We start from the raw sequence: 12,923 nt of genomic DNA on the forward strand, positions 1-12,923 counted from the left end.
TCCCAACACTTCCAGGCTGGAGAACATGGAGGCGACATGTGCGGCGTGAAGCTCCGCAGCTCCAGACCCTCCCATTTTCCTCAAGACCGCAACTTAGCGCCGTGTGGTAAAACTACTATTCCAATTACTGGAATAATTGAGCGATGTTCCTGGGGAAACCTTGTTGAAGCAGCCGGAGGTTTTTCCAGGAACGTCCGGAGAAGCTCATCCGTCCCTCAAACTCAGCTCCGATCCAGGCCGGGGTTCCATCGGACGTCACGCGACTGGGAGAAATCATAGAACGTCTACTTCTCTGAGAGCTCCTGCCTGGATTTCCTCCAGGTTCTCCATCTTAGCACGGCGCTTAATGCTGCAAAAGTCTAGCAAGCTGGCGCGTTATCTAGTTATACTCCAATTTATTTCATTTCCAACTTAAGAAAGGGTATTAAAATAAGAAGCCAAAAGCATTTCGCTTCCACGAAGAGCGGGAGGAGGACTTTCTTTTGGCTTTTTCGGACAGTTACGCTTATTTATGTGAGCCAGCCTTTTCCCAAATGAAGATCATTTAACCACGACTGATGATCGTTTGGAAGTCGGAAAACACATCCTCGGCTGATTCCACATCATAGTAAGGACAAAAATGTATTGTGCAAAACGGGTTCGTGCAGTTATGAAAGTCTCTACGACTGACAGCCGAGCCCCGCCTCTCGCTCCAAGCTCAAGCTAACGGCTAACGGATGCTATTCAGGTGTTCAGTTTTAAAGAATGAAACAATACCGCTCCCCCACCCCCTTGAGGTCAGTTCCAGTTTGATAAGTCACAGGAACAAACCGGACTATTTATAGCCGGCGGCTCACGGACACCCGCCGAATAACTGCCGCCGTATTAATGGCTTATTTTTGGACGCGTTCGCTGGCGAGCTTCCCCCGACTGGGCAGACGTGTTAATAACAACCATCGCCGAATCAAACACATGATGCCCCCTCGCCTCCCCGAGGGGCAATTGATTAACCGGGGTAGAAAGGGGCGGGCGGGGGGTTGTCATCCAGCGGAAGCCCCTCGGTTTTGGGTTGTGACCTTGTGCTGACAAACAGACATCCCCCCCCGCACTGTTGGCGCAACCATTAGCATGTCTGACTCCTAATCTGCTGCTGGAAGCCGGCAGGCATGACGGCGACGCTCTATCACTTTCTATCTCTGTTTGTGTGGGCAATCCTTTCAGGAAGGGGGCTATCTCGCCACTCCACCCCCCCGGGCTCCAGCTCCGGGCCCTGATAAGGGCAGGAGAGGGCGATAGCGGCGTCAGGGAGCGCCTGAGGTTCAGGATTCAGCAGTCAGAAGAGGCTAGAAAATGCTAACACACGGTAGCATACTGCGGTTAGCGCTTCCGCCGTCATAGCAACAAGGTTGCGGGTTCAATTCCCTCTGAGCCTGGAGTCTCCAGGTTGCTCCTGCGGTCCGGGAACACCCAGGAGGTTCAGTGAAGGCCCTGTTTTGGCCAGATGATTGAATGAGAAGGTGAATGGTTGCATGTCTCTATATGATGAGTGAATGAAAGGGTGAATTGCGTTTGTTTACAAATGACTCGTGAATGGTTGCATGATTTTATACGACGTGTGAATAGGAGGGTGAATGTTTGTACGTGTGAATGAATGAGGAACAAAAACTCTCCTCCAGAAGCCGTTACATCATCCTGCAGAGGCTGGATGTGTCACATGACCTCCTTTCCAGAATAAGTGTTTTGGCGTTACGTAAGGCCGCCGCTGACTCACTCCACAACAACCAACTTTTATATGACTCACCCACAGGGCGCCCAGAATACCCTAAATCACCGCCGGCTGATTGGCCAGAAGCGGTGGCGCTCGGCTCCATTATTTCCCCCGCTCTCCTGCTGCCAATAAAAAAAACACACTTTTCTAAAGGGAACGAACCCGGCCCGGTCCACGCCGGCCTCGGGTTCGATTACAGGAAAGAGCGTCCGACGTGGTGACAGGTTGAGTGGTTCTCACTGGTGGTCATGTAGTCCCGGGAGAATCGGCGCTCCCGCTTCGTCCATCCCCGCCTAATCCCTGCATGTAAACCCGTTAGCGAGCTATGCGGCGACCCGCTGGCGAGGGGTCGCCGCTCCGGGAGCGACGCGGGCGGCGTGCAGCTGCAGCTGCCGGGATTCGCGCCAAACTCCGCCCACAAAATGCGGAGATTAAAACCCTTTCCTCCGCTTTCTATAATTTCACTCTTCGTCCACACGAGATGTCCCGCACGCGGGGTCAACGGCAGGGCCGCAGCCAATCACCAGGGAGGGGCGGGGCTTAAACTGGACGGGTCGGCTGTCAATCATCAGACCGTTCACAATAAGGGACTAGTACGATCAACTTGCTGTTTTTGGAGAGAACTTGGGGAGGAGAACATGGCGGGAACCCAGGTAGGAGGAAATAGACGTCCTATTTTTGAAAACCAATCAGAATTCCTCGTCCGCAGGTCTCTGATTGGTCGGAATGTGTGCAAACACACGTTTTGTTCACACAGGTTCTTCTTCAACGTAAACAAGTGGACAAATATAACACCTCGCCCTGCGAGAGCGCCCGTAACCGGATGAGGCGGTGTACGGTTGCCATAGCGACACCCGGTTTACGTCAGTTTTACAGCTCCACCTTTTCGGAGCTCTATTTTATTTTTTGCATCACAAAAATAGGAGCCGGCGACCCGAGAGGCGGGCGCAGCGCCTCTTTTAAGGCCTTCCCGGCGGCGTCCCGAGCGACGCGGACGAAATGCCCACGGCCGGGCCGGACCGTACCAACCGGGCCAGAAAGCGGGGGGGGGAACAAAAGAATGAACGGTTGTGTGTCTCTTTATGACACGTAAATAAAAGGGCGAACAGTCGTACATGTATATGACGCATTCATGAAGGGTGAGCTGTGTCTCCAAGATGTGTGATGTTTGCATGACGATGTGTGAACGACGGGGTGAACGTTGCAGGTTCTCGCAAGATAAACTGTCCGGATCACAAATGAATGAATGAAAGCCGCCGAGACAGATTAGGATCAGCCCAATGGTGATAAAGGATAACAGTATGAAGGTTATTAAACAAAGGGAGCAGCCGTGGCATCTCTGCTATCACCGGCCTATAGATAGCCACCGCCGCCGCCGTCGCCGCCCCCCCTCGCAGGATTGGCCGGGCTGCTCGCCGCGAGAATCCGGGCCTTAATTCAATAATCGCCGACAGTCCGGGGCCTATGATTTACGCGGAGCCTGGACAGCAGGGCGAGCGAATCCCCCAGCTCCGTTCCGTCTGCTTCTATTCCTGTCGGGGTTCCTCGGACCGGCCCCCGTCTTTTCCACGGGAAGAGAGCGCAGGGGGGCCGGGGTTGGGATTATCACGGATTGTCGCCGCGCAGGAACGTAAACTCATTCTAGGTAATAGTTTGTGCCACTTTGTTTTACAAGTGTGTTCCGTCTGCAGCCGTGGAAAATCCAGCGGGGGATCAGGACCTTCCCTGCGGAGGCCACACAGGGAAGACGACAACAACTACAGATTACAGAGCTCCACAAATAATCCCTGATCTGAATGGGAACCAGGTCCAGAATCTGGAACTTTCCAGTTTCTCAAATCCTAATCCTATCCTAATCCTCAACTCCAAATCTAAACCCAATGTACAAATCCTCAACGTCTACAAGCAGGACTAGAACTTTCAGAACTCTATTCCACAATCCCCAATCCTAATTCCAGTATAATCTCCAAATCTGGCAAATTCTCATTTTAGAGTTAGCTGGAAAAAACTAAAATAATAATAATAATATTTTTTTTGGGTGGCCATTACTGATAACTAGTATTCATATTTTTAGTTCAGATTAGATCAACTCTGATTAAATGAGTCCAGATTAGATTAGATTAAATGACATCACATGGGAGCAGATTACATTACATTCATTCAGAGTCGAATAGATGGTTGAGATGAAATCTGATCAGATTAGGTCAGTTTACATTGCATTAGTTCAGATTATATTCGATTACACTGGATGGGATTAGATGAGATCAAATGACAGTGCATTAGTTCAGATTAGATGAGACTACTAGTTTAGATTAAATTAGTCAATCATCCGATCTGTTTACAAAGCGGCTCACAGAAGGTGCACAGAGGTCGAAGTTCATCGGGGTGGTGGTGGGGGGGGATCCATGAATAAATCCCGGCGGGTGGAAGGCGGGAACCCAAGAACCCGGTCGGCGAGAGGAGAACGTCATGTGACGGCGGTCGGGAACGTGGAACGGGCTGAACCGAGACCTCAAACATAGAACCTGACTCAGCGGCCCGGGAGCAACGGATCGCGTTCTACCCCGGTCCCGTGCGGCGTCGAGGGGATTTCAGCCTGTGACCCCTCTTTGAGGATCTCGGGAACCCCCAGAACCCGGCCAGGGTTCTCCAGGCTGGAGTTGCTCGGAGGAAAAACGCGGGGAACCTGGTGCCGCATTCAAAGAACCCGGGTCATGATCGGAATCTTGGATAAGTGACCGTTTTAATCCGGCAGCGATATGATCCCCCATGACACACACACACACACACACACACACACACACACAGAATCCTGATATTCGAGTGTGACGTCTGTTGTGTTCATGGTCCTCCTCCTTCTTCCTCCAGGGATTATTTTCCTTCTTTGTCAATTTCCTAGGAGCTCCTCCGGGTTCCTCTCCGTCTCTGTTTGGGTTTTCTTGCAGATGAGATGATAATAAGGTCAAATTTGAGGGCGCCGCCGCCACAACTTGAGCCAGATCATCCACACCGTTGGCGACCCGGTTCCGACGCCTGGCTCCGCCGGAGGGTCTGTCATCGGCCCCGCCGGCCCCCCCGGCCCCCGATGACAGCCGAAGACTAATACCCCCCCGGAGACCCCGTCCCCCCCTGCGTGAACGCTCCTTTAATTTTAGATTTGGGTCCGAAGCCGGCCCTTTCACGCCGTGCCAGGACGCCGCTGATGAAGTGCTGATCCCGGGGGGGTGATTGATTGCCCCCGCGAGTCGAGGTCAGATACAACTTCCTGTTCCAAGGAGGAAGCATTGGCGCGCCCAGAAAGAGCCTGGACTCGGGGTATTCTGCGGGGATTAGCGGGCCTTCGTGGGGGGAGGGGGGGCTAATCTCCACGTATACTTTACAAGCTGACGTTGCCTTTACATTTACCGGATTTCTCAGGGTCGTTTTACCGGGTCGGCGTCCACGGGATCAAGGGCTGGTTCTCCTCGCCGCCGCCACGTCTGATTGGTCGATAAATCGGGCCCCGCGCTCACCGCCGCCGTTTTTAAGATCAACCCGGAGCGGGAGGGCATGCGGACCATTTTTGGTCTGGTCTGGAGCTAATCAATTTAATTCCATCCGGATTATAATCCCTCTGGAGGAACATGACTGAGATGGAGAGGAACCTGGAGAACCTGCCTGGACACGTCATTGGAGACAGAAAGACCAGAAGGAGGACGATAAACATTACAATAAGTGGACTTACATATTTAGATGCCAACATGGTTCTCCTAAGGTTCTCCTGCCGGGTTCTCGCCACGTTCTCCGTCTCCCTCCCGCACTCCAAAAAACAGTCAGCAGGTTCACTGAAGACCACGATGTCAGCGGGAGGGAACGAGAGGGCGAACGGCTGGATGATTGACAGCTGGGTTGGTGATTGACAGCTGGTCCATCCAGGTCAAACCCTGTGGTTAATCCACGGTCACCGATCAGTGGGGGCGAGTTCTCCAAGGTTGGAGATGGTATGTTCCACCAGAACATTTCTGCCGCATGATTCTAGACACACCTCACCACTGCTGAAGATCAGATTGCACGGTTTGGACGACCCAAAAAATGTTTTTTTTTTGGGGGGTCGGGAGCTTAACACTGACATGACAAACACCCCCCCAGCGGAACGTACCATTATGATACTGACTTACACATTCGCTTTAAGACAATCGGCCTCTTCTTCCAGTTCAGGGTGAGAAAACTCAACTCAGCGTGTCCTGTTACACACACACACACACACACACACACACACACACACACACACACACACACACACACACACACACACACACACACACACACACACACACACACACACACACACAAACACACACACCGCTGAGACGGGGCAAAAGCAGGAAAAAGGCAAATCGGCGGTCGGATCTGAAACGCTGACAGACGATCCGGTGTTTGTGACTCCTCGCCGATGGGACGGACCTCCCAGAGGAACCTGGGGGAACGCGAGAACCTCAGACCCTGGAGAGCAGGAACACCAGCGAGATCCCTCAAAGTATGAAGCACTTCAAGATACGGAGGGACATACTTTAGTAGTGTGTCGCCTTCATGTGTTTTACTGAACTTTAAAAGGTCACCTGAAGGCCTCGGTGGAGTGGTTTCTCCACGGGGTGGAAGGTCTCAGGAGGTTCAGACAAGCATGGAGAACTTCCTCCAGGAGAAACAGGTTTTTACCTTCCCTGCTACATCTTCTCACGTCGGCGGCGGAAAAGATGAAGCTTGATTTTTTTTTTTTCCTGTCGACTTTACAAATGCCGTCTTTCGGCATGCTTGAAGCGATCAGAGGCGACTTTCACCACACACACACACACACACACACACACACACACATATTGCTACCCCCGCACACACCATCCGGGTGGGGGGGCCATACGGCGGTGGAGTGATATAGAGCCGGCAGGTGGGAAAGACGGCGTAAGACGAGTAAAGTGAAACAGTAAAAAAGAGAGGGAAGAGATGAAAACGAGAGCTCCGGCGCCGTAAATCTGCGGTCACGTGCTGCGGCGCCCCGCGACCCCCTGACCCCCAAAACCGCACCCCAACCCCCAACCCCCCCTCGGCCCCACCCTAAAACCTTTCAGGAACGAAGTCAGCCATTTCTTTGGGTGCTTGGGTAACGATAAATATATATATATATATATATATATATATATATATATATATATAGGTGTGTGTGTGTGCGTGTGTGTGTGTGTGTGTAATTTTCTTTAAAAAATATTTATAAATAAAGGGCTAAAAATAAGACTTCTTAAAACATCCACAAAAATAACAGAAATGATGGAGATAATTCTAAAATTAATTTATAAAATAAATTTCAATCCATGATTTTACTTTTTTTCTCTTTTTAGAATCTGATGAGATTAATTTATATTATGAGTGTATTCTATCGATAGACAGTCAATATGGGATCAATAACCGTGCACAGATTTAAAGGCATAAAGAAGGCCATCGTCCGTCCATCGGGGGCTAAAATTAGCGGCGGACCACGAATCCATGTTTGGCCGCCGGGTCACTTCCTGTCCCCGTGGCGTACCCAACACACACACACACTTCCTCCCAGTGTGATGCATCTGGACACACACACACACACACACACACACACACACACTCCAATATGCGGTGATCAATAAAGCGAGTCCCCCCCCACAAAGGAGCGGTGAGAGCGTCGGCCTGGAGGATGAGGAGCAGGAATGCGAGCGATAAGGAAGAGGAGCGGCGACAGGAAGCCGGTCGGATAACATTTAAAAAAAAAAAACAACAAATAAAAACTAATTTCTCATACTAATATTTTACCGATATTCTAGAAAAATAAAATAACCTAAAACGAACATCGAATTTTAAAATAAAGGCAGAGAATTCTACTTTATTATATAGTCTATTTTATTCTGAAAGTCAGCGCCGATCTGGACTGCCTGAGGTGTAGATTTAATTTTCTTTTAAATGCTTTATGAAATAAAAACACTAAAATCAGATGAGAACAAATGAAACCAGAAATAGGAGTGGAAGTGGTAGGAGTGTGTGCTTTTGTACAAGGTCGCCGTGTACATCAGCAGCGCTACGACACAGAAAACTACATCTCGCCTGTCAATAAATCACTTTTTTTTTAATGAAACGCTAAATTAGATTTTAAATACTGACTTTACACATGTATCTATTTAATCTCAGCAGTAGAACAAAATACTCAAAATTAAAATGTCACAAATATTGGAAAACCTTTGAGAAGTGTTGAACTTTTGAGATTTCTATTTCAAATCGGGAGGAAACCAAACATGTTATTTTTGCTTTTTGTTGATTCTTCCAGGTTTACAAATAGAGACACCGGAACCCTTCCAGGTTCCACTTCAGGCAGCGCTACAAGCAGCGAGTACCGGAGCACAGATTCCAGCGGTCAGCCCGACTTCCCTCCACATCCCGTTGTGGCGGCGGCGGCGGCGGCGGCGGCGGCGGGTTCCCCCTCTTACCTCAGGTAGGCGTCTCCCGGCGTCTCGGCGGGGAAGCCGCCGGCTCGTCCCGTCCCCGGCATGGTTCTGCTCCGTCTCCCCTTCGGCGCCGCTAAGCCGAAATGTCCAATCCCAAGGCTGGCGGCGGGACAAAACAAACTCCCTCCGGCACCACCTGCAGCCTTAACAACTCCTAATTGCCCTCAAACACACACACACACACACACACGAACACACACACCCTCACTCCGGCCCCTCCCTCAAAAATAACTACCAGCGTCCAAAGACAGCAAAGTCCTGATGAGGCAACTTTCTCCCGCCTGCTGTTTCTGTCTCTGAAGCTGCCGGACGGAGCGAAGGAGGGTCGGCAGCTGGGGGGGTGGAGGGTGGAGGGTGGAGGGCGGAGGGGGCGGAGGACCTGCTGCTGAGCACTTTAACGGGGGGCAACTTCAACCCCGGCGATCCCTGATCGACAGCAGCAAAAGAAGGCAGAGCCCCCGCCCGCCCGCCCGCCCCTCCGGCCCTCCTCCACCTCTTCTGTCCGGCGGCGTCTTTCTGGTTCGCTTCCCCTCCGGCTCCTCTCCGTGCCGCCAGGTGGTGAGGTGAGGGGTCGTTGCCGTCTCGGCTCCAGATCCGGCTCCGCCTACGGGTTTGGGCGGTGGAGCCGAGGCCTGTTCTCCCCGGGAGGGTCCCGCTCCGCATGGCAACAGTGACGAGAAACCCCTCGGTCGCCGCTGATTATCACCTCGCTGCCGACACACACTTGCTGGCAGCGGCCCCGGGCCAGTGAGAGTCCCCGGGGCCGGTGTCGTCACCGGCCGGTGGGGTCGGGTTCCATTTAAACCTCACGGCGTCAGATTATTCACACGCGATGACGGGCTCCACCTGCCAGAGCCAAAAGGTGTGTTTGGGTGTGAAGCAGAGGGCGGAGAACATCACCTCCGTGGACGGTGGAGGACGATGGACCCAATCGACGAGGTCCACCCTCTCGGCAGGGGTGGGGGGTTCTTCTCCACGAACATCTGGAAACACATAAAACTATTAGAACATTGACAAGGTTAGCATAAGCCGCTAAAAAAAGGGTCTTTATCACCCCTTCTTTTCTGGTACCAGCATCTTATTCTGGGTTGTGCATGTGTGTGTGTGTGTGTGTGTGTGTGTGTGTGTGTCACAGGTGGCGCGTCCCCCGCCGGCGCCACCTGCAGGGAGAAACTCCTCGCCTCTCATTTCGCGACGACGAGTGTCCGAGCGTCTTAAATATCTGCCAGATTCCTCGCTGACAGCCATCGGGACACTCGCTACGCGGCGCATATGCGCAGGCATGTGTTCATGTGATGTCCACGTAACAGACCCCCCCCCCCCTCGCCTCCGCCGCCGCCCCCACCCCCACCCTACCCCCCGCCGTACCCCCTGTGCCCCCCCATCATTTATTTTTGGCCTTGTGAGAAAGTAGATACCACTGTAGCACGAAGTGGCTCCTACAATGGTACATGCCAGGGTGACTCACGGCGGCAACAGGGGCGTGTCCGGCTAATCTGTACTAATCTGTTTGTGGTTCGGGGGGCGGGATGGGACGGGGCGTCCGACGCCCGCGCCGCTTCGTTAGCCTCGATGTCAGCTGTGCCCCTCGTGTTCCGGCTAAACCATTAGCACCAGGTGTCCTCTTTCAGCTAGCGTACCGAAGGAGCGTCTGCAAATTGCAAAAACGATCAAATTCGACGAGGAACGCGACGGGCGGCGGAGGCTGATGTCGGCGAACGCTCTGCTCCTCTGACGACCTCGGGCCTGTGCTCAAGGTCGTCAAAGGAGACGCGACCCTGAGGCTGCCGTCTATTAAAAAGGTGAAAATTAACGGTCGCCCCGCCCGGCTGCCCGTTTCCCCAGAGGTCCCTAAAGTCCTGCAGCTACTATGGACACAGCCTGAACTCCATCCCATCAATGTGTTTCTACTATTTTCCATCTCCTAAAATACGTCCAAGCCACTGTTAGCAGAAGGAGCTAGCGAAGAGGGAGCAGGAACGGCTGGCTCCCCGCCATGCAGGCTAATTAGCATCTTTGCTAACAGAGTGCAAACATGATGAAGGTTTTCATCCACATGAGAAGCAAACGCCTATAAACCCCAAGCTTCAGTGACTCTGCGTGTGTGTGTGTGTGTGTGTGTTTTACTATACTCTTTCACCCCCAAGAAAAAAAAAAAAAAACACTCGCAGGGTAGTTGAAGTGGATCTTGTTCCGCGGGGGATCAAGCGAACAGCGGTTTTATCCCCTTGGTTGGAGTGAAAACAAAAACACCCACGTGTGTGTGTCTGTGTGTGTGTGTGTGTGTGTGTGTGTGTGTGTGTCTCAGTTTCACTGAGCGGATGATCCTGCGTGGCCGAGACCCCCGTGACAATCGATTCCCGGTTGTCGCCCCCGGCTTCGACCAGGAGCTGCTCCCAGTGTTTTCCCGGGATCAGCTCCCCGTGCAGCTGCAGGGCGGTGGAGCCGCGCCAGCGTGTGCGCGGGGGAACCTCGACCGGGCTTAGCGTGTGAAGTTTCTCAATTTCGGGCTTCAACCCCCTCCGACACCCTCGTTGTTGCCACGGCGACGAGAGCCTGTGCAATTACAAGCACGGAGCTTGTACACGCAAGGCCACGGCTCATCGCATGAGAGCGGAGTATCCATTACAGACGGCTCTGACACACACACACGTATATAGCATGTTACACGTACATGCTCCCGCAAACGTCAAACACATGCGCAGCCACGCACGCGCACAAATATCATACAATGCCGCGCAGAACACACACACACACACACAAGTTCACAGACATATTTCCATTTCAAAGGGATATCAATGTTTGAAGGGAGTCATAGCTGAAAGTGTGTGTGTGTGTGTTGTGTACAAAGCCTCAATGTTCGTGGGGTTCGGTCCCCTGTCGAGGGACGGAGGTGAAAGGCGGCTGAAAGTGCATTTCTTAAAAACACACACACACACACAAGGACGGCGCCTGGGGGTGCACCAGCAGCAGGATGCGCGTGTGTGTGTAAAAGAGTGTGTGTTGTTTGAGAAAAAAGGCCAAATTAAGACACTTGGCTTCAAAGGATGTTTACTTTACTTAGACATGTGCTTCCCTGCCACACACACACACACACACACTCTCCACAGGGGTTAAGTCCGCTGGTCAGCATTTGGCCGGGGATGAAGAAAACACATGACCTCATAAAACTCATAAAAAGGGCCCGACAATCACTGACAGCAGCCTGTAAATTCCACCCTCGTCCACCGAGGGACGACAGATGGCTCCTTTTTTTTTTTTTCCAAACTAAAATTAAGCCACGGTGGCGGCGGCAGCTCAGGGTCACACCTTGCCCCCCCCCCCCCCCCCATCGCCCCCGACAACCCCCCGTCCAATCATGTCCAGCGAGGGATGAATCATTCGCACATAAAGAACAAAAACAAAACCACAGGTCGACTCATGCCTTGAGTCGCAACCCAGCGGGCGCCGGAGGCCCCGGCGGCTCCAGGGGCCCCAGCGGGCTCAGCGCCCGCCGGCTAGATAAACATTAATCAGGAGAGTAAAACCTCCCTCCGAGTGGTGCTGTTTATATAAATTTAAGTCATTGATGCGGACTCAATTACTTTAATCGCCATGACAACTCACTGGGTGGCACGGATTTCGCAGGACTGGAGTATCAACCCCGTGGAAATCTGCTTCCTGAAGCGTCCTTGACCTTTATTTTGAAATTAGAGACCTTATACATACTCCCTTTTCTTCTTAAATGGGGATTTAGATCAAGGATTTAGTTAATTTAGTGATTAAAAAGTGTCAGAACAACTGGCCAATCAGGTTCTTTCACTAAGAGTCATGTGATACCAAAAAAGAAAAAACAAACAACTATTTAATCCCCAAGGGGAAATTAAATTGCCATAGCAGCCTGGCACATCAAACGACAGAAAGTTTGGAAAATTTAAATACCGAAGCACAATCAGAAAATTTTGAATACAAATAATTTAATAATAATAAAGAAATACATTAGAAAAAGAAGTGGTAGAAAACACAGCAATCCAGTGGGCCAGATTGGAGAATGAGTGTTTAGGTGCTCCAATTCAGACTGATTTATTTACTTGACTTACTTGTATACACACACGCACACGTGCACACACACATCTATATCTATATTTTTTTTTGCCAAAAATCTAATTGTTTTACTTTGAAATTATCTACCTTGGCCATTTCTTTGTGCATTCCCGGGGAATATTCCATTTTTTTTAAATAGGGGGGAAAAAAAATTTGATAAATAGCTTTGGTATTTGTGTAATCGAAATAGTGATCGCAGCCGTGAACGCAATGCATTTGATAAAGTTTCATTTGACCGCCAACACATTAATGTAAAATAAAATGCCTCCTACTTGCTGCTCTTTGTCGATTTGCGTTTAAAGAACCTCCTCACAGGTGAGGCGGTCCGCCTGGCCGCCTCATCATCTCCGCTGAGCCGGGGGGCCGAGGGGTCACGGGAGGGCTGAGATGGCCGGCTCCAAGCTGGTCCCGGGGAGGACGCCGCCAGCTGTGAGGACCAGGGGTATTGACCCCCCCGATGGGACGGACTTGGCCTTTGGCAATGAGAAGTTATCTATAGAGTCCCTGGGGCCACTTGCTCTTGACTCCAGCAGCATCAGGTTATGGAGTAAGAAGGGGACAAGGAGTGAAGAAGTGATCCAGGAAGCCTTGCT

At 51.5% G+C, this 12,923-nt stretch overlaps 1 protein-coding gene across 1 annotated transcript in view; it reads right to left on the reverse strand.

Annotated features, from left to right (window-relative positions):
* rbm20 (RNA binding motif protein 20) overlaps nucleotides 1-8,463 on the reverse strand; it is a 30,977-nt gene extending 22,514 nt beyond the window's left edge. Inside the window, exon 1 of the mRNA XM_086142551.1 lies at nucleotides 8,230-8,463. Within this exon, the coding sequence (XP_085998677.1) occupies nucleotides 8,230-8,291 (62 nt within the window). The 5' untranslated portion in view covers nucleotides 8,292-8,463. The remainder of the gene's footprint in view (nucleotides 1-8,229) is intronic.
* Between the last annotated feature and the right edge of the window lie 4,460 nt (nucleotides 8,464-12,923).

This window comes from Fistularia commersonii, chromosome 35, assembly GCF_037954325.1.
Source record: "Fistularia commersonii isolate RoL2024-O1a breed Wild chromosome 35, RoL_Fcom_v1.0, whole genome shotgun sequence".
NCBI classification, from domain to species: Eukaryota; Metazoa; Chordata; class Actinopteri; order Syngnathiformes; family Fistulariidae; genus Fistularia; species Fistularia commersonii.